Source organism: Rhamphochromis sp. 'chilingali' (assembly GCF_963969265.1).
Source record: "Rhamphochromis sp. 'chilingali' genome assembly, chromosome: 18".
Classification (NCBI taxonomy): domain Eukaryota; kingdom Metazoa; phylum Chordata; class Actinopteri; order Cichliformes; family Cichlidae; genus Rhamphochromis; species Rhamphochromis sp. 'chilingali'.
In genome coordinates this window covers 8,611,879-8,638,192 of record NC_137945.1, presented here as the reverse complement: position 1 = coordinate 8,638,192, position 26,314 = coordinate 8,611,879, and the positions used below count along the sequence as shown (strand labels likewise).

General features: G+C 40.4%; 1 protein-coding gene across 2 annotated transcripts in view; it reads right to left on the bottom strand.

Moving 5' to 3' along the window:
- The window catches only part of LOC308385801 (cadherin-18), a 203,395-nt gene that overhangs the window by 17,751 nt on the left and 159,330 nt on the right, over positions 1–26,314 (bottom strand). For both annotated transcript variants that reach the window (XM_080864946.1, XM_080864945.1), the window contains exons 8-10: positions 19,638–19,774; positions 16,690–16,811; positions 14,103–14,220 (exon numbers count right to left, since the gene is read on the bottom strand). In XM_080864946.1, the coding sequence (XP_080721072.1) occupies positions 14,103–14,220; positions 16,690–16,811; positions 19,638–19,774 (377 nt within the window). The remainder of the gene's footprint in view (positions 1–14,102; positions 14,221–16,689; positions 16,812–19,637; positions 19,775–26,314) is intronic.

Here is a 26,314-nt window from a genome sequence, read left to right as displayed (position 1 = left end):
ATAGATTTTTAATGGGAACAGAGGGTTTTGAGGTGGCATCAGTTGCAGATTATTATGCAGATATATAATTATATGCTGCAGCTTCACCAAGCTTTAGAGATCTTTTATTTTTAATTCCTTTGGGATATTAATGACAACTTAGCTGCTGCTGGTATAGGTGTGTGCATAACGACAAATACATATTTAAAATATGAGCTACACATAAAACTGGATAGTTGTATTGTATATTCGATTTGGAAAAGGAATTTCCCCTCTTCCAGTGTAAGAGATGCATTGCAGGTTTAAGTAACAACTTAAGTGCGATACATACTAGTGCAAATCTTAATATTTGGCGGTAGATTTATGAATTTGAAGACAAACGTGCATCGGTGTGCAAAATCTGGAAACGTTAACAGATGTAACATGAACACTAGGACAGCAGCATAAGCAGGACTTTTAAGGTATTGCACATAACTGGACGTAAGACATGTAGGTGTATAGTAACATAAAGATAATGATGATGATGTATCAAAGTACTATCCTTGAACAGAACCAGCTTTGCCATCCCTGTTCATTTTAGCTATAAGCATGGGTAAATCAGCTACCTGGATGAATAACTTGGGCCTCACATGACTGGCTACCCAGAAACTAGCAGATGACACATTGCATGCTGATACATATTCGTGAAGTATTTCAGGTTTCAAAAATGCTGAATCGTGCACAAGGGCAACCTTTTCTCTGCACTCAGTGAAAACACCTCCGCCATGCTGTACTATCGCTCTGCTGCTCAGAGACCTCGCCTCCCACTCCAATCTCTGCTCCATCTATGAATAATTATAATGATCGACAGTTGGAATGACAACACGTACTTCAAGCTTTATTAAGTCAGACTCGCAGTATCACTGTATCAGCAAGCAGATGGGTGGGGGTTTTGAGAGAGTGCAGTGTGAGAGATGCAAATAACAAGAGAGAAAGATGGGGAGGTGGAAGATGAGAGCAGAAGAGGGCGATGCATGGGGATGAATGGAGGAGGAATGTATGTATGTGTGAGCCAAAGGAAGGAGTATTGAGGATGGAGAAGGAGGCTAAAGCACACAGAGACAAACAAGCTCTGTGTAAGTGATGTTCTCCAACAGAGCTTGTGCACTTTGAAGCACAGTTCCACAGCAGCATAGGTCCTTGTACAGACCACAGCGAGGAAGTTCGCATCAATTATGTCATGCTAATTTCACATTAAACCTCCTGTCATCACAGGTGGGTGGAGGAGAGCTCTGTGCTTGTTGATTAATACTGCAGCGAGAAGGGCCATCTGCAAGCACACTGAATCCACGTGAGAGGAAACACAGTACTCTTTCGTAAAGTCTCAGTTTAACCATGTGGCGTCTCCAATACCATGTGGCATTTCTTGCAGTACATGACAGGTAATCAAACAGCAAATGAGAGAAGATCTGGTTTTTAGGAAAGTATTAGGAAAGTAATATTTTGGCAATCACTAGAAAAAATGCTCCTTTTTTTCTGGTGTCTGCTACAGCATGGTGAAAGCCTCCTTACACTGGGTTTTAAAATGGCCTATTTTTCTTTTTTACTTTACCAGAAGCATTAGCATGATGTTGGTTATCACTTACATAACTTTTGTGCCACTTATTCATTCCAGTCTCTCCTTTTTTGAGATAAGGCATTTATTATACAGTGCATCAGAAATTTTACAGCAGAAAAAAGTAAGTTTCATAAAATGTGGTTATGATAAAATTTAAATAGCCAGTTATTTAAACTTTATTATTGCCTTATTTTGCTCTTAACCATGAAATGACAAATAACAGCATTAATATTAATCATTAGTTATGACACTGCTGCCATGACATTCTGATGGTATCAATACACACACACAATATTTTATGATGCACTTGTAATTGTTTAGAAATTGCCAGTGTCAGTTTGTACCAAGGTCACCATTTGTGCTGTTGTTCTGTGAGAGATGTTGTGTTTGACATCTAAGGGTTAATAATGATTAATAACAAAATAAAAGATAGAGTGAAACTGCTCTCTATTCAAACAGATGAAAACTGCAGTTTAATTCACTACAATGTTGCAGTTTATTAATCATGGTTATTATAAAGACCTATCAAATAAGTTTGGTAGACATGCAGAGATGATCAGGATAGTTAATGGCAATGTCTTTACTCAATAATGAGTCAATTATGAACTCAATTGTGTGCTCAGGGTTGTATTTTCCTATTGGTAATGTTCATAGTGTGAATAGGGAATCCTTGTTCTGATGCTCTATAGAACATATGAAGTGTGCCTGAAAAAATAAAACAGAGCTAAAATAAACCAACAATAGACACATGCGACGCAACCACATCTCTGCAGACTTCACACTTGCCTACACATGCACTTACTTGGATTCCTTGTGAACTTTGGTGGGTGTGTGTAGGTGCCGCTGATGGGATTCAGCACGAACTTTCTTCTTAGCTGCCACTTGAAATTTAACATTGTTCTATAGTTCCACTATTTTGGGAAAAATATATTCTGGGTCACAGAGCAAACGTGGGTACTTAAAGTTAATGATTACAGTCATTGCAGATGTTTGTACAGGCTTATACATACAAACAATAAGAAAATATGTTTATTTAGGTGTTACAGACTCAGCAATACTTTTATTAATTAATTTAAGGGTAAGTATGATGTGTCAGTATATTGAATTTGTGGCTACAATCTCACAGTTAATTCATAAGACAATAATATGAGACTCAGATAACAGTTTAATTTACAATATCAAAGAGTATTAAAAACACTTTCTGATAAGGTTCAGTAAAGAAGTGTGTCAAAGTGTAAGGCGAGGAATCAAATCGGACAATTTTGGCACAAGGCACCAATCCCTGTGTCACCTTATAAATCACTCAATGCTGCTGAAACTTCTTTTACTTTGGATGCTGAGACTGTATCATTTATCACAGATGAATGACACTGGCTAGTTTCCAAAGAAAGGCAGAAAAAATAACTTTTTTAATGTGGTATGGTAGCACATCATAAGCACAATGTCTTATGACCTACTTAAACAAAATAGGTGCTTTTTCTTTTTTCCAAATAAGCTTTTATCAGAGAAAATAAGGTCACTTGAAATTGAGTGAATAATGCAGAAACACAGTTTTCTGCCAATTCAATTAAGGTTATAATTCACTGTGAAACTATAATGCTACCAAATATTTAATATTGTGGGAGGGCTTATATGCTCTGGCGTACTATATGAAAATACTAAAACTGTGAGGATTTTCATGTAGTGTAGCTCAAGCTAACCAGGTTAATGTCTGCTGGCAAGCAGTTTAACAACCAAACTACTGTCTGTGAAGGTTCTCAGTCATCCAGGTCATCGTAGTCAAAGGAGCTTGCAAAGAAAAGCGTCTGGACTTCTTTAAGTTGCTTGAAGACGTTTCACCTCTCATCCGAGAAGCTTCTTCAGTTCTAAGGTCAAATGGTGGAGAGTCCCAGATATAAACCTAGTGGGAGTGACCCCCCACAGAGGGACAAAAGGACCCCCTGATGATCCTCTAATCGCCTGAGCCAAGGTGTGAAACTGGGTGTGGGTCCCAATCAGCCAGAGTTTCGGGTGTGTTCATTGTGAAACCTGGCCCCACCTTATCATGCGAATTCCTGAGGTCAGATGGGCCAGGATGTGAGTGGGCGTTAAGGCGTCTGGGAAGGGATCTCAAAACTGGATTATAGATGGCAGAGAGTTGGTGTTGTAAACCCCCTCGCTGGTGTCTGGTCTTCTTTTCTGTGCCTCTTTGCTGACTTTAAGAACGCCCATTTAGGATAGCCGCACGTTTTGAGTGCTTCCTTTACATGTGTGTGTTCCTTCTTTTTTCCTTCAGGCTTAGAGGGAACATGTTCTGCCCGGTGGTGTAGGGTCCTAATTACTCCAAGTTTGTGTTCCAAAGGGTGATGGGAGTCAAAGAGAAGGTACTGGTCCGTGTGTGTGGGCTTCCGGTAAACTTCGATGTTGCTAAAGGTTACTGGGTTGAGAAACTGTACAATGAGACTAATCAGACTAAATATATAGGTTAGGTTAGATTTCAATCACACGCTCCTAGAGACATCTTTGTGACCTTCTGATAGCCACTGGTTGTAAGGGGAAAATGCTTGTTTGACAACTAAGTGCAAGGTTTCTGTCAGTTGTTGTGAAATTGATTTCAAAGTCCCATTCACACAGGCCTGGAGACTAAGTCAGGGGAAAGTGTTGTAAAGGAAAAATGTGCTTTGTATGACTGATTGGTGAGTGGAAATGACATTGATTGATAAGAGGTATACAATGGTGCACTAAAAGCCTCTTTTTGATTGGTAGCAGGTTACCAAAGTAACCCGTGGTTCGCAAGGATGACACTGGCAGACTACTCGCTGAGTGACAGTGAAGTCCAGTGAAAATGGACAAAGCTTGCTTTCAAAGTAAAAGTTGTAGGTAACTACAAACATTTATTTTGGAGGTGATTGTTCTGTATCCACTTTGTATTGCACTTTTTGAAGTTTCACTGTAGTTTGGAGAATAAAAGGCAAGTGTTTTCAGACAGGTTGGCATCTTCCAAACTATGGGCGACCATGGGAATTTTGCAGAGGAATTCCAAGTAATCGCAAGGAGGATTTGCTGCACTGCCCTCTTTGTCATCCAGTCATCCAGGGGGATCATCGACTTGTGTCTAGGCTTATGTGACTGTGCCCTAACATATCTTTCTTGAGAAAATATAAGATATTTCATGCACAATCAACACTTCTTTCCATTGTTTCACATGACTCCTCATTATATTGAACAAAGATTAATGGGACTCAACTTAATTTATGACAATATGTTCAGTGACAACAGATAGCAGTTTGTGTTTGAGTTTACGGTTATCATGTGTGATGAAGGGTTGTGTTTTGCATGTTTAGTTAATTATGGGTTCATCTTTTTACTTTTGCAGGATGCCGTTGTGCACCTCTTTGTTACTGCATCACATTTGTTCAATTATAAAACGTGACTGCTGTGGCCTTTCATGATAACATAAGCTTATGCATATGAGTTTTTGCCCCCGTGATTTTGTGTTAAGTTTAAAAAATGGACCCAGTTGCAAACAAAAAAGCTAGACTGACTGGCAGGAGGTATGACTAAAAGGAACTCTAATCTCAACATTGTGAAACAACAAAAGAGCCTGCAGCAGGGTTGCAGGGGGAAAGAAATCCACAAGGAAAAAGCAAATTTTCAACAGGGGAAAAAGACTAACTCAGGAAACACACAAAGGGTGCACAAGTGCTTGACAAAGACCTACAGTAGGAAAGACACACAGAGAAACTACACACTGGGGAGAAGAGCGATAAGACACAGATAACCTTAAACAGACACTGGTGAGGTTGGGAAGAGAAGAACATGAGGAATTAAAAACCTGAGGGATCAGCCTTCGAAATAAAAGAATGGAAGTAGTTAGGAGAGTTAAGAAAATATAGATGAAAAAAACAAAACAAAAAACTCACAGACACAAGGGCAAAGCCAAGAAAATGTTACGACTGATCATTTAGAAAACCAATTGAACTTCAAATGAATAAAAGGAAAACTAATCAAATCTTTCAGTGTGAGTTTGTGACAGCGTTTAGTTGTTTGCTATAGGTTTTGACAAAGCAGCACATGACAGGTCTACACAAACAATGCTGTTTCAGCAGATACTAGGTGCTTGGGAATCTAGCAGCGTGACACCAATTGCAAGTGAAGTGTGAATGACATAAAAGCTAATTAAACGTCCCATATTGCTGTGGCGTGACAGCGTTACTTTCAGAACGGCTGATTAACTGAAATATTATAACGGCTTCTGTATAGTGGAAGAAGATGCTTTCAGAAATCGATTGATCTATTTACGTATGTGGCTTATTCAGAGATGATAGCCTTAGTTTAATTGCCTTTTTAGAAGAAAATGCCATCACAATGTGAAAGATAACAAGTTCAAAGAGGCATTCAATTTTCAGTCATTGTAATGTAGGCACAGTCAAGTTGATTATATTTAAAGGGCTTTTAACAGAATAGGTTTGTCACAAAGTGCTTTCCCAGAGCAGCTGAGCAGAAGCATCCCCTTGCTTTTCAGCTTTAATGGTGCCTAATACGCTGTAGGAGTTTGACCTGCAGTTATTGTAGTGCATCCACCACTTCAGCTGCATCAACACGTCTGCATGACAGCTCAGTATTTCAGGTGTCCTGGCTTCAGCTCCACTGCAAGCAGAAGGCACTGATCTAATTTTAAGACTAAATCTGTGTTTTCCTTTTTAGCTAAAAATCCTCACTCAACCTCTTTGCTGATGTGATTTTGTGAAACAGAGCCAGTGCTGTTGCACATCTCTGCAGGAAGCGCACTAGCAGTAACATGATATTAGATGTGATATGGTGAAGTAAAGAAATAGCTTGATGGAAAAAAAAAACCCAAAACACACACAGAACTTTAGCTGTCATCTTCTTTTCAAGTGAATACTAAATATCAGGAATGAAAGGGTGGATTCTAATTGGTTAATTAGTTAAAAATATATCAGTGAGTCCAGCTGAACCTGTTTTTCTCACACAAAAATCTGGGCACAAAGCCACCATAATTCACGTTTCATGGCGATCCATTGTGCAAATGGTAACTGAGACGGAAAGGAGGTCACGAGAGAGTTAGCCGTGTGAGTGACTGAGAGGGATTTTCATCAGTTGCACAACAACAGAGGGGGGTATTAGGCCTTGGCAGAGAGCTGCTACCAACTGTTGGTCTGCTACAACAGAAATGAAAGAAGCTGCTTTGAGTGTGAAGAGCTTACTTTAATTATCAGACAGTGGAGTCAACAGTATGGCTCACTGTGCCTCGCTCTCACTCTCACTCATATATCGTGAGCAGGCAGATACCTTCTAACACAGAGCGCAAGCAAAAAGCTACGCATATGTTTTTTACACCATTTTCTGAGTGCAGCACATGTAGGCTCTAATATTTGAGCGAACTGAAACCACATGAATTCTGAGTCCAGCAGCTTAACATTTCAGAGAGCGATTTATGCAGATGAGAGACAACTTTAGAATAAAAGGTGATATGAATCATTCTAAGTGGACAAGGAATTGTAGTATAAATGAGTAGGCAAGCGAATTAAAAGATCAGAAAGTGCCAAATGGTAAGCTCAATGCTATGTGGGAATAGAAGCACATGTGCTTCCGAGAGAACTTGGAGGTGTCAATCCTTCATCTGGACAACTGCACATCTTGAGTTAAGATAGTCATTAGTACTTCTATGCTAACATAATGGGGAAATACTAGGAGGTTTGAAAGTTACAAATTATGATTATTGTATAACGTGTAATGTGATTTTCTTCCTTTTAGTATAATGTATCTCTAAAAAACTCTTTCCATGCCATAACACATAATTGGGTGATCCTTTATGGGATTATATAAAAGATCTACTATGTCAAAAACCAAGAGCCTCTGAGATGGTATGCACTCAAATCTCAACGAAATCTAAAATGAAAAGCACTATTACTCAAACAGCATGAAAAAAACCCTAACTCTTGCCATCGATCCTTCAAGAATGAAGAGCTCCTTTTATTTAATGCTTTGGGAATATTTTACTGCAGACAGTTCTGTTATAATAAATCTAAGAACTTTTGAAAGAATCATTTTGCAAGAGTGAGAAATATTTTCAAATGATGGGTATGTGGACTGGACGTGTAGATTTTCAAAAGCTTTAAAAACTTGAATGATGCAGTCCTCGCCAATCTTAATAGTCACAGGCATGCATTACCCATGAAGCACTAGCCTCTAACACCTGGCCCCAGGAAGATGCCCTGGTTTCCCTAATACAAGCAGATCTTTCAAAAGACTCAGATCCAAGAAGGGCTGTGAATCACTCTTATCTGTAACGTGAAACCAATTTACCCTGTTATACCCTATAAGGAGCTTTTATCCCTACGCAGAAAAGCTGCCAGGACCAAAGGTCTGTAAATCACTGGATTAAACTTTTACAGTGAAGCAGGCACCAAAGAAAATGTTGACTGCCCCTTTCACCTCACTATGCATTTACACTTTGATACTGTCTGCTGTGAAGAGCATCATTTTATTTCTAAAGTTCAAAACCATAAAATACCCCTGTCACAATAAAAAAAAACAAAGAAAAGCAAAGAGCAAAGCAAAGAATTACTGTCTCACTGTGACAGCTTGATGTTGTCCCTTTTCTTAGCTTTGCATTAATAAATAATGTTAACAATAACAATATTAATAATAATGAGTTGTTTAAAGAGACACCCTCCCACTGTGTTTGGCATATTCCAGGTAATACACTCAAGACAAAAACACTTCCACAAAGAAATTTAATAATAGCTCCTTTGGCAAGTGTCCTTTCTCCTCTGTCTCCCAGGTGCATCTCAGGAACATCAATTGACCAGACTCAACTGATTTCCAGTGTTTAAAGCTCGGATTAGTGACTGGCTGGTCATCCTTTCATACAAGCGACCCAATACATGGAAAATGTGCACTGTGACAGAGGTAAACAGTCGCACAAACCCTCACAGCTCCATGCTACGCTGTTAGCACGAAAGTGAATGAAGAAACAAAGTTTGCAAATGCACATGGACAGTTTAATCAAGCTAACAAAGGAAAAGTGGCTAACACTAAAGCTATCGAGAGCTCAGAATCAGCCACAAGCCAGCAGCGAACAGTAAAAGATGAAAGCTGCCACGAATAAAAATTCTAGAGTCAAGAGAAGAACTTAGCTTTGAAGCATTTAGAATAAAAAGTGAAGAGAAAGGGTCAATGTCCTGTTACCTGGTGAAGTTATAAACATATTGGAAAATGATGTGTGACAGAATCTGGTTTTTGTTGTATAAATCTGATGCACCTGCTTTTGATCGGTAAGGTAAAATATGTCAGGTAAAGGCAGGTGTACAGCAATTCATTTTCAGATCCTTATTTATGTTGCTTTTCAGTAGGATAACAATATATTGTCAGTTGTGAGAGTGAGAGAGGATCCTGTAAGTTATTTGGGGGAAATTGTTAATTTTAATAATGTCTTTGTTATGAAAAAGTTTCCACAGAGAAAAAGTTGAGTTTTGTTCATATATGCTGTCAGTTACTGTTTCTTAGAAATAAAACTGAAATCAGCGAAATTGGTATAGGCAAGTCACACTAAGAGTATATTTGAAATCAGCCAAGAACATTTTGTAATCAGTGCATGTTTAGTACAACTCCAAGAGCTAAGTTTAATCCTTTGTTCCAAACAGGAACTGGCCCAAACACAAGTGTCAGGGTCCTGGGACTGGGCGACCCAGGATCCCTGAGCAGTCATGTATTATATTATTATTATTCTTATTGCAGTGTATTTTGGTGTTGCTCCCCCTTCCCTGTGCTTGTGTATATGTGTGTGTGGGTGGCTGAGCACTTGTTTATAGGCGGCGTCAGGCCTGGAGGGTGTGGCCCTGCAAGGGGACTGGCCACACCCGAAGCCACACACCTGCTGCTGATCAGGCCTCGTCGGGGGAGCTACTTAAGAGAGTCTTGGAGCTCCCACCGACGCGGGATCATTCCTTGAGACTCCACGTTAGTCGTCCCATTGAATTGAGTTAATGTGTGTAAGTGTATGCCCGCGGTTATTTGTGTCCTGACGGCTGCGTCTATTGTTTCCCGCAGGAGGAGCGTGGAAGGCACGAAGAGCAGCGAGCACCGGGGGGTGCTGACACGGGAGCTGAGAGCACAGAGACACGAACTATTCACGCAGAGACACGACACGGGAGTCTGGGAGAACACGGGGATTTATTGTTGTTTTTGTTCCACTCTGTAAATAAACACACGGTTTATACATAGAGCACCGCGCCTGGGTCCTCCTTTCCCCACATCCCCACGGTCTGCCAGCCAGACCGTGACAGAATGATCCCGCCACGCATGGACCCAGCGGTCTCTGAGGAGAGGCTCAGGAGGGAGGTTATGGACAGGGTTTACAGACTCTGTGAGTTATGGTGGGAGAAGCCCGCGGAAGGTTTGCGTCGCGCCGTGGAGAGGCGGCTGCAGGAGACGCTTCTTAGATTTCCCTGGCTGGTTTACGACCTTAATCCTGTCGTCTTGGACTTCTTACTTTCCACCCTCCACCTCCACTCTCCTCCTCAGGCTGCTCACCGGCCCGGACAGCTGGTGGATTCACAGCCTGAGACGCCGGCCCCGACGTCTACACGGAAACGACGTTCGCGCCGCCAGCGTTCCTCACCGCAGCCACATCCACGGTCATCTCAAGAGCCGGCTGTGGTGAGTAGTACGGACAATTTTCCATTTCCCTCACCATCTGTGTTTGTGTCTGCAGTGGACGAGCTGACAGCGCAGGTAACATCACCTCGGTCAGAGGTCTTCACACCACTCGCTGCTTCACCATCTGCGGTTGTGGCGCTGTCGTCATCTCATCCGCATGCAGTCATCCCTCAGCCATCTTCTCCACCAGCGGCAGCCTCCATTCCACTGCCCACTCCAGCGGCCTTGTCCGGAGAGGGCGACCTCACCCGCGTCCAACGCTTGATGGACTGGGTAACTCACACCACCAACACAAGGGCAAGAGTGGTGGGGTTAAACGCCATCGAGGCACTCCTGGAGGGAAACCCCTACCTCGGCCAGCTCAGGGGAGTTTCCGCCTGCCTTTGCACCCTGCGTAAAGCCCGGGGGGTAGTGCAAGCTCGGGAGACCTCAGACTTCGTCCAGCTGCAGCAGGAGCTCAGCATGCCCGAGCAGGAGCTCAGCGAGCCGGAGGAGCCCGCACCGCCAGCTGAGGAGCTCAGCGAGCCGGAGGAGCCCGCACCGCCAGCTGAGGAGCTCAGCGAGCCGGAGGAGCTCAGCATGCCCGAGCAGGAGCTCAGCGAGCCGGAGGAGCCCGCACCGCCAGCTGAGGAGCTCAGCGAGCCGGAGGAGCTCAGCATGCCCGAGCAGGAGCTCAGCGAGCCGGAGGAGCCCGCACCGCCAGCTGAGGAGCTCAGCGAGCCGGAGGAGCTCAGCATGCCCGAGCAGGAGCTCAGTGAGCCGGAGGAGCCCGCATCGCCAGCTGTGGAGCTCAGCATGCCCGAGCAGGAGCTCGGCGAGCCGGAGGAGCCCGCACCGCCAGCTGAGGAGCTCAGCGAGCCGGAGGAGCCCGCACCGCCAGCTGAGGAGCTCAGCGAGCCGGAGGAGCTCAGCATGCCCGAGCAGGAGCTCAGTGAGCCGGAGGAGCCCGCATCGCCAGCTGTGGAGCTCAGCATGCCCGAGCAGGAGCTCAGCGAGCCGGAGGAGGAGCTCTCGCTGCCGGCCGAGGAGGAGCTCTCGCTGCCGGCCGAGGAGGAGCTCTCGCTGCCGGCCGAGGAGGAGCTCTCGCTGCCGGCCGAGGAGGTCAGCGGACCGGAGGGACCTCCACGTCTAGCGCGGCCTCCTCGCCGTCCACGTCCGGTGCGTCCACGTCAGCGATCGGCGCGTCATGGACCTGTTGCCACGCCTCGCTGTTGCTCACCGGAGCAGCGACGTTGCCATCGGACCCGTGGCAGGCCACCAGAACCGTTCCGCCGCCACCGGACCCGTGGCAGGCCGCCGGAGGAGCAGCGCCGCCGCCACCGGACCCGTGGCAGGCCCCCTGAACTGTTTTGCTGCTGCTGCTGGACCCGGGGCCGTCCGCCGGAGCTGCTACGTCACCGCCGTTGGGCTCGAGGTAGGCCCCCTGAACTCTCTTGTTGTGTTGATGGGCCGCCTGTGACTGTTTGTGGCGTCTTTTTGTTTTCTTTTTGCACCGCTGCGGGATGCGCGGCCTGACTCTGAGACTGTGGACTGGGTCGGTTTGTGGTTTTGTTGTTTTTGCTTGTTTTGGTTCTGGCCCTCCGTCCTGGTTCCCCCCGCCGCCCGCCCTGGGTTGGTTGTGCTGTTTTTTGTTTTGGTTTTGGGGTCGTCGGGAGCCGACCCTTAGAGGGGGGGTACTGTCAGGGTCCTGGGACTGGGCGACCCAGGATCCCTGAGCAGTCATGTATTATATTATTATTATTCTTATTGCTGTGTATTTTGGTGTTGCTCCCCCTTCCCTGTGCTTGTGTATATGTGTGTGTGGGTGGCTGAGCACTTGTTTATAGGCGGCGTCAGGCCTGGAGGGTGTGGCCCTGCAAGGGGACTGGCCACACCCGAAGCCACACACCTGCTGCTGATCAGGCCTCGTCGGGGGAGCTACTTAAGAGAGTCTTGGAGCTCCCACCGACGCGGGATCATTCCTTGAGACTCCACGTTAGTCATCCCATTGAATTGAGTTAATGTGTGTAAGTGTATGCCCGCGGTTATTTGTGTCCTGACGGCTGCGTCTATTGTTTCCCGCAGGAGGAGCGTGGAAGGCACGAAGAGCAGCGAGCACCGGGGGGTGCTGACACGGGAGCGGAGAGCACAGAGACACGAACTATTCACGCAGAGACACGACACGGGAGTCTGGGAGAACACGGGGATTTATTGTTGTTTTTGTTCCACTCTGTAAATAAACACACGGTTTATACATAGAGCACCGCGCCTGGGTCCTCCTTTCCCCACATCCCCACGGTCTGCCAGCCAGACCGTGACAACAAGACTACTAAACAACCAAGCCACATGTCATAAAACTCTGTAGAGAGAAGCAACATGGCCCAAAGCAGAACCTATATAGTTCTGTTGTAGTTCTAGATCACTTTCTTTCAATTTTGTTTAGGTATGGGCATAAAATTTCAGCTTATACTTTAACCACATTAACCGCACAAGGTGCCAACACTGAAGAGTGCCATCAAAAATAAAATTAATCCACTGCGCATTTCAGTAACTCAGATGCCAAGAGTGAAGCCAGGAAAACTTGTTTGCTCACAACATTTGGAAGAAGAAAATTATATACTCCTAATGAAGCCCTGCAGGCAGTTTGTCTGCACTGCTTTCTCCCTTTGCCGAAAACGTTGGGCTTTATTATCTGGCAGGCTTTTAATGTGCACAAAAAAGGAATGTAACACCCTAAGGTAAAACCCAAAAACGCTAAATATGGTCACTTCAACACAGCATATGGCAAATCAGCAAGAGATGTTTTTGTGACAGTGGAGGTGTATGTCTTCATACCCTTTAAAGTGACAAAAATAAGAACTATATTTAACAAGTGTTTTTCCAGGACAGTTACACACACACACACACACACACACCGACATATCTAAAACAGTTGTAGGATTTATAGCAAACTCAAACTTTCTGGCTTCCTCTGAAAAACTCTTGCACCACACCACTATCTGGAGGTTCAATAGCTGACTGCAGAGCTGCTCTGTATGCATGTCATGTGTAAAACTGCTAAAAAAAAAACAGGAGCCAAATTGACTACTTATACTGTGTATCCACTGAAATGTTTTTTGGAGCAGTGCTAAAGTCGATCTTTGCCCTGTTTGATTTATGTACCCCTTAGGTGTGGAGGTGGGCAGGGAGTGAGGGATGTCTTTGAGTGCCACTTACATGAATGCAGCAAAACTTCCCTCTGCACTTTAATGTAGTTGAAGTAGGCAAGGGAATTCTTGTGGTGGGAAGTAACTGGACCAAGGGCTAAACAGACTCATCTCTGGTTATCACATTGATTTTTTTTGATCTCTCTCATACTACCTTCCTCTCTGTTTTTATGCCCCTCTCTGGCTCAGAGATTCTTCTGGAGTGCTGTGAACTCCTCTTCTCAGTGGGAAACTGTGAGATCTTCAGGCTGAGAGCTTTTAAAAGCCCTGTGATTGCAGACCAACCCAGGGCTAGGTATTCCCCTAAGACTGAAATTGTTGCCATGGTAACACCCAATGTTGGCCCTGGGCTGGAACAAAATAATGCACACATGAGGTGGAAAGAGAGTGCCTGAGCAGGTAATCCATTTGACAACACAATGCTCAAACATGCCAACCCTCTATGATGCTTATGTTTCATGCAAACCTGACTCGCAGTAGGTACTACTGGCAGCATTTGAGTCTTCAGATGCTTACCATACCCAGCTGACAGAGAGAATATTTTTATTGCACCTCCAAGGTGCTGGAATATCAGTGCAGCTTATTGGATCTCAAAGCGTGAGCAACGAGGATATCTCTGTAGGCAGAGTGCAAAACTCATAAGGAATGCAAACAAACATATTGATCACTTTGATTACCTTCATTGTCCTTAAGGGTAAAGTTGGGATTAACTGGTAGCTGGCTTGGTGAAGCAAAGGAAAACCGCTGTCCGTTGGCAAAGTCATCCTTATCCACTGCTGTGACAGTCTGGATCACCTGTTGTTCACAAGACAAAGGATAAATCACGTTCCAGTGACGACACCTGCAACATTTAATTATCTGCCACACACTAACTCTGCACAGAGGACAAGGAGCTGATTTAGTTTCTCTAGCATGTCTTGTGATTTGTTGATCATAATTAGTCACAGTCAAGAGTGCCTCTGACCTACAGCCAAATGCTCATGTAACTATTTTTTCTTTACTTGTGTGCGGTGCTCGAAGGAGACTATCTAGTTGTGACACTTGCATCTGAGAGCTTTTGGCTTGTGCAAGGGGGAGCTGGAATCTAACAATGAAAGACGTGCTCTCGGGGCAACCTTACTGCCACTTCTGTCAGATTACTACGCTTAATTGGTAAAAGACATAGTGAGAGCGAGGAGAGATTGTGAGGAGAGAAAACAATGACCTGATACCCTCTGTCACCGAGAAAAAGTTTAAATGTGAGATTAGGGGCATTTTTTTTCTTCTTCTCCTGGTGCACTTGCTCAAGCCTCTGTCCTTTGTGTCTATTTGTACTTATGTGGATGTCATGCTTGACAGAGTGGCTGAGTGGAGCAGAGCTCTCTTTCTTCTAAGGGCTCAAAAGCTAAGTTCTAATTGTTGTCGTTTTAATCAGTGTGAGAAAAAACAGACACATGCTAAAAAGATCATTCTTAAAACTCAGTGGGATGTTTGCAAACAAGATGGAGCTATACAATTTGCTGTCAGCATGAAAATGTCTGCATGGTTTGATAGCGGGTGCAAATTTGTCTTCCATTAATCCATTGTTTGGCAGATAGTGACAATCAGCTCTTATTGTAGGCATCTTTTGGGCTGAACATGCCCAGTGATCTTTGATCTAATTAGTAAATTAGTTTAGTGTAAATAAATAAATAAATCCTACATGTCACAATGTCAAATTATACACCAGAACAGCCCAGTGACTGCTGAAGTGAGAATTCACACTGAATTTGTTGCATTGAAAGAGTCACCTATAAAACTAAACAGCCCATCTTGAAAAGTGTTATCATCCCTACTTTTAAAAGTTGTACATGTACACTGCTTGACCACCACCTAATGTAAGGTTTATGCCACAGCTGCACTAAATTAAAAGTACTTCTAATTACTAAACTCGTGCTTCATGTTTATGTAATGATTAATCCACCAGTATGTGCAAGCTCTTTAATTTAAATTACATTTCTAATGCTAAGATGTAATTATTGTTGCCATTCATGGATTTTCAAATATACAGTTTTACAAAAAAAGCCAAAAAATAGTAAAGAACATTATTACATTTTCAATTATTATTGCTATAATCCCTAAACAGAAAACAAGTGTCTTAATAGCTGAATGTAATTTTTAATTTTCAACATGTTTCTAAAATATTTGTGTTTTGTTATTGGTCTAATAAATGTGTTAAACACACGAGGTCACTTATACAAAAGTCAAGCATTTTTACTCCTTTAGCAATTGGCCAGTATTGCTGTAACAGTAACTCATTTTTTTATTCTAACCATGGGACACCTCAAGCTTTAAAAAATCAGCTTAAACTTAAATGTACCGTAAAAGGCAAAAACGTGCTCAGTTAGTAAAAAAGAACTATATAAGAACCAGTTCCCAACCATTTAGTGTGTACCACTAAATATAACGTATATATATAACTAAATATAGGTGTGATAAAATGTTACTTCTTTATTGGCAAGAGGTATTGTGTCAAAATTTTGATTGTCATCTTCCAACAAATTAAAAAGAAAAAAATCTAATTGCTGTGGTATTAAAAAGAAATACAAACATATTCTAAAACATTAATGAGAAGCTCAGTTTTTAAATGCATTGTCTTCTGAATAGTGGTATCCTGCTGTCTCATTCGGTGCATTATAATACTTACCAGTTAATCCCCTGAGCCAAGAACCCTCAGGCAACAATGTAACCTTAATACAAATTTAATACAAACTTTCATTCGAACTTTTCTTCAAACTTTTCTTCCAACAGCTCAAAACTATTAAAAATGTATTTAGTTGTGTCTTCCTAGTCTTTACTTCATCATCCTTTGCCGAACCAGCCTTTCAGCCATTTTCCATGCTGCTGATCGCGCTGTATCTCAAAAACCTTCTTAATTTGAATGAATCAAAGACTACTGAGCGCAAATTGGAATGAGCTTCGATTTAGAGCTGTCATGGTTTGCTGCTGAGATACTCATTTTGAATGAGGGATGATTAAGCAGCTCTCTCCAGTGCCTTCGCAGTCTCTTATTGCTCAGCTCTCGGTGAGCAACCCGAACTGCTGAGGGAAACAACAGTTCGGTGCAGAATTCATGTAGCCAGGGAAATGACTGTGCTTAATGGACAGCCCTCAACACTTTACTTCTGAGGTGTTTTTGACTTGAAGGAATGTTTTAATGTTTGAAGTCAGAGATGTAGAGGGAAAAAAACCAAAAAACGGAAATAGGTGTTTTTGTGTTTTTCTAGGCGAGTCCCTGACACTTACCTGTCCCGGTCTTGAGCTCTCACAGACAATAACTTCCTCATCTGTTGCTATTTCTGGTGGATTGTCATTCACATCGAGGACCTGAACAGTTACAGGAACGTGACTGAGAAGGCTGGGATTGTCTGAAGCAGAGAAAGAAAAGAAAAAGAGACAAAAAAGATAAAAGCCAAGCGTGAACCTTAATAGCAAAGTGAAACATTCAACATTTCAAACTAGGGCATGGTGTGCTCTTCCTGTTAGATTGTTTATGGGTTTTGTCTGTCGGTTTGTCCTTATAAAAGCACTGAGGGGTGCAATGCTGCACAAATCAACTTTGTTTATTAAAATTGATATAATCATGGCATTTTTTTCAGTTGTAGTTCTTGGTTATAATACATAACCCATCTTACATGCAAAATATTCACTTTGAAAGATTAAAAAAATATACTCAATGGTTAATTTTTAAAGTCAATTTAGTGAAACATTTTTTTACTATCTGTGTAATGTGAAGAACATTAGTATTTACAGGATGTTACAGGTCCAAGACTGCAACATTGTCTAAGAAAAAGGCTTTTATGACCTACGAAGACCACCTGAAACAGCATCAGTACTAAGCAAAAAAAAAAAAAAAGCAGGGCTAAATGTACTGTTATAATGCAAGTGTCTGAAAATGGCAGATTGAGCTACTCTTATGACTGGGAGTATACAGGTCACATGTAATTTTTCTCTGGCCCCACAGCAAGGGCCCTTGAGCAATCTAGTTAACCTCAGCAGCCTGCAGCCCCTCTGTCACTGACAGAAGAGTTGTTTTGTAGCTTCCAGGTGCGAGTATGTTTTACATAATGAGTGTACCAGAACAGTGCTGAAAAATAGCATGCTTCCTCAGCAGAACCTTCAGTGAAAGAAAAAGATATATATATATATATATATATATATATATATATATATATATATATATATATATATATATATATATATATATATATATATATATATATATATATATATATATATATATATGTATACACACACACAAAGTTAACGCAGGTGTTCATGTCTTTGATTTAAATGAATGCTCCTACATCTTTACTTACTTTATCTTGTGCAGCATTTTTTTCACCACTAATTGAAGATTTGACTTTGCACCAATGGTATTCCAAGACAATATTTCCACCATAAACTACCAATTTAAACCCCCAAACACTAAAATGTTATTTTATCATACGTTCATCCTCTAATTCACTTTCTCAGTTTGGACAGTCCATCTATTCCCACGCCTTTTCAGGATAAAATCTCTACAGGATGGTTCGCAGTGAACTGTTTGGTGCTTTGTCTCGATGACACTATGTCCTTGCTCATTCAAAGAGGTAAAAATTTATCATTCTGCCTTTTGACAGTGTCTTGGCATGTAACTGTATCCTTGAATACTAAAGAGAAGTTAAAAGAAACATTAGCATTCAGAATCCCACTCGCCTGGCAAGAGATTTGCCTAATTGTGATTACAAATTATCCAAGTTACCTGATAGCAATTGGAGTTAGAGGGGCATGTATTGATTTAATTAATTTTCACTGCAGGAAAGGACACTGAAACAATTGAGACTAATTTGATTTTTTTAGTTAATTATAAGAAAAAATTATACTGCACATTCTAATCAATATGCAAATATTATCCTTCACTGTTGTTTTCTCAAGTCTTCAGACTGTTAATTCCATTACTTACACTGGACTGTTTAAATCTGTTGATTATTTTTGTATTGCTGTTAATAATCCCATTTAGGCATCTTGGTGCACTGAGTTAAACGTGGATAAAATATAAACAGTCCACAGACTGCACACCTTTTTTGGTTAACTACAAAACTTTAATTACTTGACTTTAAGCAGTTTTCTTAATAATGATTAGAAAAATAATTTTCCCTTTTTATTTACCATTCAAATTACATTAGATTTTTGCAGCATAGCTCAAATAACACACATTTATGGTCTGTATGTCAAAATAAGAGGAATATAAGATTTTATATATTTAGAAGTTGGTACACCTGTGAGCCATAATATGATTTTATTAACTAGTTTTCAATCGAAGACCTGGGTAGACCTGGGTAGACCTGGGTAGAACAAGTATATTTGTTTGTATTCCAAACATTTAATATAGAAAATTAAATAACTGCAACAAATCTGCAGCAATGAAAGTGTCCATTAACATACACTGTACTGATGCACCTTCAAATATGATTATCTACATGCATTTTTTGCTCAGTAGATAAATGGAAACTGTTCAGTGCAGATTCATGTGCTCATTCCTTTTGGAACCTTTTATTTTGGTGATATTGATTTGGACTCCAATTTTACCCTCTGTCTGAGTATATGATCCCCGCAGGGTGTCTTGTTATCTGGTGGGAGAGCATTTAAGAAAAAAACAAACTCGGGGTAGAACTACAGCACACACCTATTTTGTAATTTCTGCTTTTTGAATCATCTTGCTGTCATGACACAGAACTCAACCATAGTTTGAATGTGATTCTGATTTATAATGTCTCTTATTAGCTTGAGGCAAAACAAAACAAGAGTGGAAAGATTGATCAATCTCTTGAGTGCCTCTTTCAACCGAATGCATTACAGCATTTTCAAGTGTTTATGACTGTTCAGTTCATTATGTGCAGTGCATCTCCCAATTTGCTTATTTACATTTAACAAACAGTACATTTAATTTTTATGGATTTATAAAACAAAAAAAATCCACTTTGTTAAATACTATAACTGTAAAATTAAAGTTTAATTAACTACCTGAAATTGTAGGGCTACAAGAAAAGGCAAGTTGTTACTTCATATAAGCTTTGTTAAGATGAAGCACAGCTGGTATCACCACTACCCACTCATGAACATTCACATAAGAGTAAACAGATGTACCAGTGGCATTACATTTACTTACTCTTGTAAACATTTTGTATACGGAAAGCAACCTGGATACCTACCAACCTCCGAGGCCATAACAGTGATGTTGTGCCAAGGCATATCTTCCCTGTCCAGGGGCAGTGTTGTATATATAACTCCACTGTATTCGTCGACTCTGAAATAATTTATACCTTCCTCTTTTCTGTCCAAGAAGTATCTATTGAAAGAAAAACAAGATTGCATTTGATGTTATGTATACATTTGGAATGTGCAGTACAAACCCACAGCGAAACCCTCTGTTAGAGATGTCAGTGTTGTCAGGATAAGGATATCTACACACTGTTCTTTACATTGAGATGTCAGAAAGTTTTTGAAATGCTAATATCTTATTGTATTCTAGGAAATTCAAAATGCTAAACAGACTTGAGCATAAATGACAATCACTCTTCACATGGCCAAAAGTCTGAACGCACCCCTCACTTTTATTTTGCCAGTAAAAAGGTGAATAAGAACAGCAATTTATTTATTGTGCATTCATACATAGAAATACATTGAATAAGGCAAAACCCAGAGTTTGTCCAATTCTACAAGTCTCCCAGTTCTACCAAGCTTGAAGTAAATATTTGGTACGACCACCTTTATATTTCATGTTTGTTCGTTTTTTTCTATCCAGGTATGTTTGTTTAGAACCATTGTTGTGTTGAGAAATGACACCATTGCCAGTCAAATCTTCTGCATGGAAGATCAAAATCTGAAAGTATATGTTTTCATTGATTCCATCAATTCTGACAAGACCCCCAACATCACAGGCTGAAAGACAGGCCCAAACCATGACAGAACCTCTCCCGTGTAAAAGGAGGTCACCGTTGAGCCTCTGTCCTTACCTCAGTCTATTCTTCCTGTTTCCCTTGTCTCTTTGGAAAGCCTTTTCCTATTTCTTGAGCCTAGAGAACTATTGGTCAAGATCACTTTAAAAAATTATAAACATTACAAGAAAGTCTTGGAAACAAAGCATAAAGAAATAAACACTAATTTGTTAAACACTAATCTAACATTTCAGTATTTCATTAACACTACGCCACAGCAACGTGTTTATCAACAACCTAAAATCTCTAAAAGTGCCATTCTGTACTAATTTTGTTCTTCGTTTCCTATTTTGTGTGTAGAATACTTTTAATGTATAATAAAGAATTATAAAACTTTAAGTATTTACTTAACTTACCTAAATTGCATAAATTTAAATGGCTCGTAAGAAACATTAAAACAAAACAAAAATATATGAGGTCAAATCACAAAAATCAAAACTGCATCTGTTTTTAATAGGTAGTCTTGTTTTCCATCCCTTTACCATTCTCTGTGCTGCTGCTACTTTTAGATAATTCTTATTTAGTCCTGTCCTGACCACTTGCACATTTGAGAAGCTTGCTGGATCTCACCCAATGTGACAAGACAGCAATTCTTCAACTTTAATGCCACATTGAGGAAGAGGACAAACTTGCAGGGAGCCTAATCTGGTGAGTACAGCAGGTGGCATGGAAAGATTGTTTCGGCAAGGCCGAAAAGCTCTTGTATTTTCATTGCCTTCTGCTATGGTAAACAATGGCCCACACCGCATGTTGTGCTCTTCCCAGATGCCTTAGGACATTACAGCTGTACCCTGTTTTAACAATCTGACCTCAGGGGATGAATTCCCTGTGCACAACTCTGTATTTGGAAGAAATAATGATGCTCATGGTCAGTTCCTGACCTTGTGTGCCACCTTTAGGCTTAGCCTCCACATTCATTCATGGAAAACAAATAAAAAAGAAAAACAAGAAAAGAAACAAGTCTGGTGTCAGAGTCCTGGAGCTTTTATTACCAGTGATTATTCTAGAATCGTGACATTAAGGGGTTAGTCTCACACACTGTTTGCTCTAGATGTTCATTGAGGTGAAATTGCAAATGCACAAGGGTAAGTGGCTAGAAAAATCTAAAATCTGCAGGAACATGTGAAGCGGTCCAGAGTTGCACAAGGAACAGACATTTCATAAAGAGGAGATCAGCAAAATTTTAATTAATTGATACCAAACCTGATGGAATTCCTCCGGTCATACAAAAAATAACTAAAATAAGACGACATAAATAAACTCTTTTAAAGTTGGTTCCTCAAGTTTGCATCATTTTTCCAACACAATCTTGATAATGTGATTAGGAGATTAAAAAAACAAAACAAAACTCTTGGAAGCTCCTTTAGACCCACAGATGACAATACACAACCACCATCACTGAGCGATACTGGTCAAGCGTACACCAATCCATCCATCTATTTTCTGGTTATCCAATTCAAAATCACCAGGGCGTGGAGTCTATCCCTGCTGCATCTTTGTGTGTAATTCTTTTAGTATCCTTTTCAGTACCAAGTTATAGAAGCCTCAGGATATTATGCAAGGGCATTGTGTTTTGACCCTGGCTTAAAGTTTACCAAGCCAGAGTCAAAACACTATGCAATAAATATCTATTTGTTTTTGTTTATGTCCATTTTATGTTTAAAAAAAAAACCAAAAAGAAAGAAAGAAGTAAAACAAAACCCCGAATTAATAAGATTTAGTAAAGCACAACAAGAACAAACTGACACACTGACGTGACTGAAGTGGAGAGGCAGCGTGAGCCAAAGGAGACATATTTATGCTCCTGTGATTTTCAAAGCCTGGTACCTCCACTAAAGCACATGAATAGAATAATCCCTACAGCTTTTAAATGGACTTTAGGTCTTGACAGAATGTTCTGAAAATACACATTTCTAAGTCAAGAGCAATTATCTTCAATATTTAATAATAACAAAAGGCAGTGTTCTCCTGGCAATGTTTACACTCTTGTAATGGCTTTCTAGCGACAGTGTTATCAAACTGAATGCGAAGGAGTCTGTGGAATACAAAGCAGAAATGAGCTCCAGTGCTTCTCAAGAGTTCAAGCACAAAGTGAGCATTGACTACGTATTCCCTAATTTATCTCTTAATGACCTATTTATACCTTTAATCCAGCATTCATTCTCCTGTGCAATATACCCTTAAGTCGACAATTTTCAATCGACATGAGAGGTAGAAATGCAGTGGGTTTACTGATGCCAGGATTGCATTTATTGAATATTTGAGCTCAGATTGCCAGTGTTCCTGGAACCTGCATGTTGTCATGATTTATTTAATATTTTCAGGCTCATAAGAGCATGACATCCTTTCAGCTGTAAAAGTAAAGGTCTTCAGAAGAAAAACCTATAGTTTGATGGCATGTCAGATAACCACAGTGAAACGTACACAATGCACAACACTAAAAATATGTTTTGTTCTACTTTTTTTTATTATAAACTGCCAATTGTTTAACTAAGCATTTAACCTAAGATTTTAATTTATACACAGTGTTTAAAATGGTAAAACACTATAATAATTATAATGGTAGACTTTAGTGGTATTTCACTGTTTCCCGTCTTACTTTAATGAGTCTGTTTGATACTACAATTGATGCAGTCAGTTAATACTGGCTGAAGATGGGAGTCTGTGCTGTGAGTAATGGTAACTAGGCCAAAAAACTTTTCAAAACTATTCCTAATAAATATGATAATGTATAAGAGCAATCAGAGGTAAAGACCTCTGGAAAACTCATTTGATTATTCAGATGTCAATTTCAAACCATTTCCCAACATTTCAAATGTCACTTCAATCACATATTTATTTCATTGCATGCATGGGCAGACTTCTGATGATCAAAGAGAGGCAAACACTGCTGAATTTTACATTCTGATGCAGACACAAGAAGCAGAGGCACACTTGTTTAGCTTTCAGTGTTCAAGTGGATGTTATCAAAATACTTCCTGCTGCCTTCTTCTTTACGTGATGAACAGCGCAAGTAATGTACTGCGGGAATGGACCAGGTATTCCTCAAGGAACGCAAGGAAAAGTCTTTCATATGTAGATTACCTTTTTGTTTACTACACATCTTTCACAGCTTGTCAAGATTAATACATGAATCAGAAAAACAAATCTTCACCCTATGTTTTCCAGACATTTCAAACTGTACAACATTCATCAAGGACGACGAAGCTCACCTCATGCAAAACAGACTTAATTAGAGATGCTGTGATAGGGGGTTTTATGGCTGATTAAGTTAACGGGTGTCATATCTGTGTGGTGCGACTGACACCAATACAGCAAGTCATAATATTATCCAAAAGAAACGTTGAAAAATGAATAGAATAATGGACAGAAAGAAATCTTTTTTTTTACCACTCCAATGTGAAAAGGAATTTAGTATCCCAATTAAAACCATAATGCTGTTTGAAACCAACTCCAAAATGTAAGTTTAAAAAACAATATATAGTTTCTTTTCTACAATAGACCAGCTTCACAGCTTTGAAAATACTCTTCAAACCTGGACTTGATTATTTTTGGTATTTTTAAGACCCTCTTGATCATATAACCATCATTTATATGTAGAGTTGTGAAATCTGAACTAACAAGGAGAAAAGTAAAGACTAATGATTGCATACTTTTAAATTCGTGAAACCTTTACTTTGTCTGTGACAACAAAAATGCCAAACAGTTGATTAATTAGTCTTGGTTTGATTAATCTTGACCTGTGTGCTTTGGTCTAGATGTGAAAAATAAGGCAGAATAATGATTAATGAGCTGAATCATATAATATATTTCATATATTATGTTGAGCTCCGGATACAATGCCAGGTACCTCAAACAAACCTCTGCATACAGTTGGTTTTGATATTATTCCAAAAAAAAAAACTTCTGACTGGTAATTCATCTTTGCTGGAAAAGAAGCAGAAAAATCCCAACATAGACTTAATAAAATGGAAAGAAATCCAAACTGTTTCTAAATTAAATAACCTTTCTGGCATTAAAATTCTGAGTGAAGTTTCAAAGGTATGAAGAACACAGCCTGCCTAAATAGACAGTGTAGCTTGAGCAGCACATTAGCAGGGCAGCAGCTGTCATGTACCTTGCACTCACAATTATAGCAACATCTCTGGTGCTCCATCTAAGTCAACACAGGAAGCATTCAGGCAGAGTATGAAAGGAAAAATCCTGTAATTTCTTAACTTTTGGCTTCTGCATTATTAAAAGCGACAAAAATATTTAGAATTTTTTCAGTATTGGCAACTACAAAACAGTCGTGATACAATGCCATGGGCCAACTGTCCACTTAGTAAAAATGGTTATAGCTGCCAACAATAGGTTTTGATTGTAATATAACAAAAGTCTCACTAAGAGAGACATGCCAACCTAAAACTAAGGTGAGTGCGAGTTAGAGAGAGCAGACAATGTGGCGTAACAATACTGTACATAGTAAATATATGCTTTCTATATATAAATATAGAAAGGTTAGATTAAAACAATAATAATAATAATGGCTTGAGGTTTGGGCAGCAGAGTGATCTAGTGGTTTGGATTTATGTCTCAAAGCAAGAAGGGACATTTGCACATCCTCCCAGTGTCTGGGTGGATTCTCTCCAGGTACTCCAGCTTTCTCCCACAGACATGACTGTTAGGTTAAATGATTATTCTAAACTGGCCATAGTTGTGAATGTGAGAGTGATTGGTGACCAGTCCAGGGTGTATCCAGTGCCATGCCCTACAGCAGCTTCAGCCCAACCATGACCCTGAACTGGATAAGTGGATGAAGACTGATGGGCTTGGGGTTTAAGCATTTCCACATTGTAAGTGCCTTTTAGGGAGCAGTAACTTATTGAATTTACGTGTATGTAAATGCTCTGGTATGTGCACATTTCATTGCAGTTAATTAGAAGGAATAAATAAAAATGCATGAAAATGTCAGAAGTAAACCTGTTGTGATTTTAGTGTTTTCTTTCATATTCGTATTTCTGTCATGTTATTGATGTGATTAGAGTCAGTGCACGTAATTTCTTGCTTCTGACAGTTTTTTCTACTCTTGGGTGTATGATGTCAGTGTGTATTTATATCTAATATTGTCACAACTTGGCCACCTGCTTTTCAAGCCTTTCATTTGCTAGGACCAGCCAGTGAGAAGGTTTTTAAAGGGCCACTGTCCTTATTGGAAGAACAGCTTGTTTTAGATAGTGTATAAACATCATAAATTCCTTTTCAAATTACCATCCAAGCAAGTGAGTAGTAAAGATAAGGAGATGGACAAACAATTCGTGGCTTTCTTTGCTCAGTAGTGGACTCATTCCAAGCATTTTTGCCCCTTTGATTAATTTTAGACGGAAAAATAGATCCCAGGATGTATGTAGATATAAATAAGCCTCAAGCATAATGTGGCTCCTGTGAGGTAATAAAAATACATAATAAAGTCTTTGGCTCATGTTTACAGTTGTTATAGCATGAGTAAAAGTTTTCATTAGCTTTGTCCTTGAAGTTGATGCGTTGAGCATCATTTGAAGCCGGCCACAATGGATATGGAAATGGAAAGTACACTTGCTATTGGTCACTGTCCTGCAGAAAAAAAGGTGTGTAATAAATTCTGTGGCCTTCACCACCTCCACCCATTTCCATGGGACACCTTATAGACATCAACTACATACCTGCAGCTGTACATTTACTGAAATTCTCCTGCTGGTTATTTGCTAGACTGCTCCTTCAGTAGCTGTTGGAGTGTGACACCCTGACCAATGTGCAAATAAGACTCTTCTTGTGCCCAAGTTTCCACTCATCTATTAGTCAAACTTTAAAATCCACACACCCTAAAAACCTTGCTATGTTAAATGAAAACAAATAAATAAATAAAGCTCTCC